We start from the raw sequence: 4007 nt of genomic DNA on the forward strand, positions 1-4007 counted from the left end.
AATATAATTTATATTACTATTTTTTTAAATACTATTTTTATTCTTTCTAATATTATGATTATTATTACTAATATTACTATTATTTCTCTATTTACTATTAATTTTATCCCTATTCCTAAAGCTGTTGATCCAAAAGAGGGCAAAACCCCCCGGACACATTCAGCCAATTTGTGTCTCAGGGGAAAAATTACTTCTCGACCCCAGGAAAAGGCAATCAGTCCGAGGACCCTGGATCAAACCTGACACTACCTAATAATGTATTATGTTATTATTATTATATTATTCATAATAATAATAATAATAATGTAATACTACAATTTGTATTTCTAGATTATTACTATTATTTTTTTTAAATACTATTTATGTATTATGTTGTTATTATTATATTATTCTTAATAATAATGTAATATTATAATTTATATTACTATTATTTTTTTAAATACTATTTCAATTCTTTCTAATATTATGATTTTTATTACTAATGTTACTATTATTTCTCTATTTACTATTAATTAGATCCCTATTCCTAAAGCTGTTCCAGAAGAAGGCAAAACCGCCTGGACACATTCAGCCAATTTGTGTCTCAGAGGTAAAAATGCCTTCTCGACCCCGGGAAAAGGCAATCAGTCCGAGAACCCTAGATCAAACCTGACAGTATCTAATAATGTATTATGTTATTATTCTTAATAATAATGTAATACCTATTAATTATTTACTAATTATTCTAGTCATTATAATAAATACTGTAATATTATTATTATTATTACTATTATTTATGCTATGTTTAGTTTGTTGCTATTTTACTGATCTTATTACTATTCTATTATTATTATTCTACTCTGTAATATTTTTTTCTAGATATGTATGGATTATTGCTATTTTATTACTATTATTACTAACATTTGTATTGATATTTTACTAAAATTATAACTTAGATCCCTATTCCTAAAGCTGTTGATCCAAAAGAAGGCAAAAACCCCTGGACACCTTCAGCCAATTTGTGTCTCAGGGGGAAAAATTCCTTCTCGACCCCGGGAAAAGGCAATCAGTCCGAGAACCCTGGATCAAACCTGCTGAGATTATTATATTATTATACCTGCTCTTATTATATAAGTCTTTTTAATACTTTTACTACATTTTTAACCTATTTCTAAACCTAATAATTACTATTTTATGGTTGTTATTATTATTATTATTATTATTATTATACTTACCAGATTTTATGCTGTTTATGTTCTTACAGCTTGTATGTTGGGGCCATAGTCCATCAGCGTCTCATCGCTTTGAAGAGGTTGGTCCATATGGTGTTTTTTTTTTTTTTACTGAGGTTGGTGCTGATGTTTTTGAATATGGACTGCTGGCAGATCATCTGACTCTGTGCCGGCTGCTCCTTAACTTGTTGTCTCTTTGCTGGCTTTTTCTGAAGTCTTTGTCTCTTTGCCAGGTGCATCTGAAGTCGTTGACTCTGTGCCGGCTGGTTCTGATCTCGTTGTCTCTTTGCTGGCTGGTTCTGATCTCGATAACTGTGCCGGCTGGTTCTGAATGCTTGTTGTGGTATTTTGCACCATTCGTCGTTTAGCTCCTGAACCTCTCTTTTCTTTCTTCTTAGTGTCTTCTTTCTCATCTTCTTCCAGGTCTTTCACCTCCCGATACTTCATTGGTTCGGATATCACCACTTCATTCCGCTGCTCTGGCGTCTTCTTAGTGTCTTTTTTCTCATTTTCTTCCTGGTCTGTGACCTCCATTGGCTCCGCTATCTCCTCTTCATTCAGCTGCTCTGGCGTCACTGATAGCGGCTTTGGCATCACTGATGGCGGCTCTGGCGTCACTGATGGCGGCTCTGGCATCACTGATGGCGGCTGAGGTTTTTTTTCATGTAAAGGAAATGGAAGATATTTTTCCTGGGCTTCGCGGTTGGTCGGCATCAGGCGCTGAGAAAAAAAAAGCAAGTTAATTGTCTGCTGAGACGTTCCTTTACATCAATGGATCAATGGAGAGAACACGAGGACATAATATGCGGAGTGATCAGTCACCTCCATATTGAAGATCGGTGATGGCAGGAATCTGGCGCTGTAGATGAGCAGTTGGTCTTCTGCCTCTTCCTTGGTGCTGGGACGAGCTGGAGAGAAAAAACAAGCAGATAATGGGATCAATCATACAATGTCCAAAAATCCTTAAAATTACAGGAAAATTCCTTTAACCCAAATCACAATGACCTGCTGGATTGTGAATGATTCTGTGCAAAGAAAATCACACAAATTACTATGGAAAACTATTTTCTAACTGACTTTCTGCTCAATCTGCAATGTGGTGTAATTCTGTGCTGGACTAATACATGTTCTGGATTATTAAATGCTGGATTATAGGAATGACACTTTATTCTCATATTAACTGGTAATTGTTATTATACAAAATAATAATCTCACATGATAAGTATCCAGAACTGAAGATGCAGTGCCAGCGGCGGTAGACGTCCTAAATAAAACAGAATCTGATGAGTGTCCACTTATCACCCATCAAGGATGGACAATAGAACGAGGGTCCTTGTATAATAAAGCTGCGGACTTCCAGAGAGCTGCAGCTCCGTGCCATCTTGTAAATCTCATGCATTGACAACTCCATAGGAAAATCTGTGAATCCAAAAAAGATTTAGCCACAGATCTGATAGAGAACAAACACCGCAGCTTCCCACACATATTCATAGTGAGCGTCCCCCCAAGTATTAGACCACATTACACCCATACATAGAGGCAACATGAGCAAATCCAGTCTATTCTGGGTGTTTGTAGAGTCTCCAGTATAGGTAATACCACATGGAAAACACTGTACATTGATGATTGTACTGGGGCCTGTAAATACAGATATATGGCAAACATGGATTCCTATGTTCTTCATGCAAATAAAAACAAGTAACCCCAGAAAAATGACAGCGAAAGTGACTTCATTACCAGCACATAGAGCCTGACCCCCAATAACAGTGCCAGGACACTAATCCCACTGACATTAGCTGTAAATAATGCCCCAATAAATGATACCGGCAGCAGTGTCCTGTGTAACCTAAACATAAACTTCGGCTTTCCTGCAGCCACTAGGGTTAGCACAGTGCACCAGTAAATACAGATTGTACTCATAGCACCCCCTAGTGGCCGGTGACAGCAGCTGTTGTGGCAGAATTCTCTGCTCTGCCCGGTATTCTCGCCTGTTTTGAGTTTAGGTGAATTAATAAAACCATCAGCGGATTCCAGATAACAGGAAAGAAGCATCGAGGAGATTAGATAAATCAGTGTCAGGTCATCAGGGGATGTGATGGCGGCTGCTCACCGATATACAACTCCACTCGTCACTGTCTGTAAAACACTGAGGAGAGCGACAGTTTGTTTATGTTTATCTTTTCAGATTCAAATCCAGCAATCTTATTGGCTGCTGACCAGTGTCATGCAACACACAGAATTTAAAGAGACAGGACGCTCCCATTTCTCCCCAGTGCATTTCATATAGACGTGCTATAACTCTGTTTAATATAAGAAGCTGGGGAGATAATCTGGGGGAGCAGCTTTACATTTTCATACACAGTTAATTAAAATAGCACTATCGATATTGTCAGAACATTATATTCTAAATATTATTAGAGTATCGGTGCATGAAGGAGTTAATTATAAATTAAAGTAATAATAATAATAATAATTTTATTCATTTATATAGCGCTATTAATTCCACAGCACTTTACATACATCAGGTATTTTCAATTACCTCTTCCTGAACATGATATTTTACATAATTTCCTTTTTTCTCACACGGCTGATGGTTATTTCTACATTACTGACCTTTAACTTAATGAACCTGACTGTGGCCGAGGTTTCAGCCTGACTCCAATATCATCACTGGGATCCATTGGTTGCAATAAGTTCTGAGCTGATGGGGTTTAGGTATATTTTCTGATTCATGTTCTGTCTTTCATCTGCTGCCGTTTCCTTCTCTGCATGTTCAGAGCTCAACGTCGCCCATTT

The 4007-nt window shown here is 37.0% G+C and overlaps 1 protein-coding gene across 1 annotated transcript; it reads right to left on the reverse strand.

Moving 5' to 3' along the window:
* Window positions 1–1064: 1064 nt before the first annotated feature.
* LOC142246620 (uncharacterized) lies at window positions 1065–3764 on the reverse strand. The gene is made up of 4 exons (XM_075319689.1): window positions 3751–3764; window positions 2217–2236; window positions 2034–2119; window positions 1065–1931 (listed from the first exon to the last, which is right to left on the reverse strand). The coding sequence occupies exons 1-4, from the start codon at window positions 3762–3764 to the stop codon at window positions 1392–1394; spliced, it is 660 nt and encodes a 219-aa protein (XP_075175804.1). The 3' UTR covers window positions 1065–1391.
* Window positions 3765–4007: the final 243 nt, after the last annotated feature.

Source organism: Anomaloglossus baeobatrachus, chromosome 7 (genome assembly GCF_048569485.1).
Source record: "Anomaloglossus baeobatrachus isolate aAnoBae1 chromosome 7, aAnoBae1.hap1, whole genome shotgun sequence".
NCBI lineage: Eukaryota > Metazoa > Chordata > Amphibia > Anura > Aromobatidae > Anomaloglossus > Anomaloglossus baeobatrachus.

Bases quoted from the DNA above. Each gene is read 5' to 3' on its own strand.
- LOC142246620 (XM_075319689.1), bottom strand. The intron at 2,120-2,216 runs GTCATTGTGATT...TTTTCTCTCCAG, and splicing joins AATCATTCACAATCCAGCAG to CTCGTCCCAGCACCAAGGAA. The intron at 1,932-2,033 runs GTGACTGATCAC...TTTTTTTCTCAG, and splicing joins CACCGATCTTCAATATGGAG to CGCCTGATGCCGACCAACCG.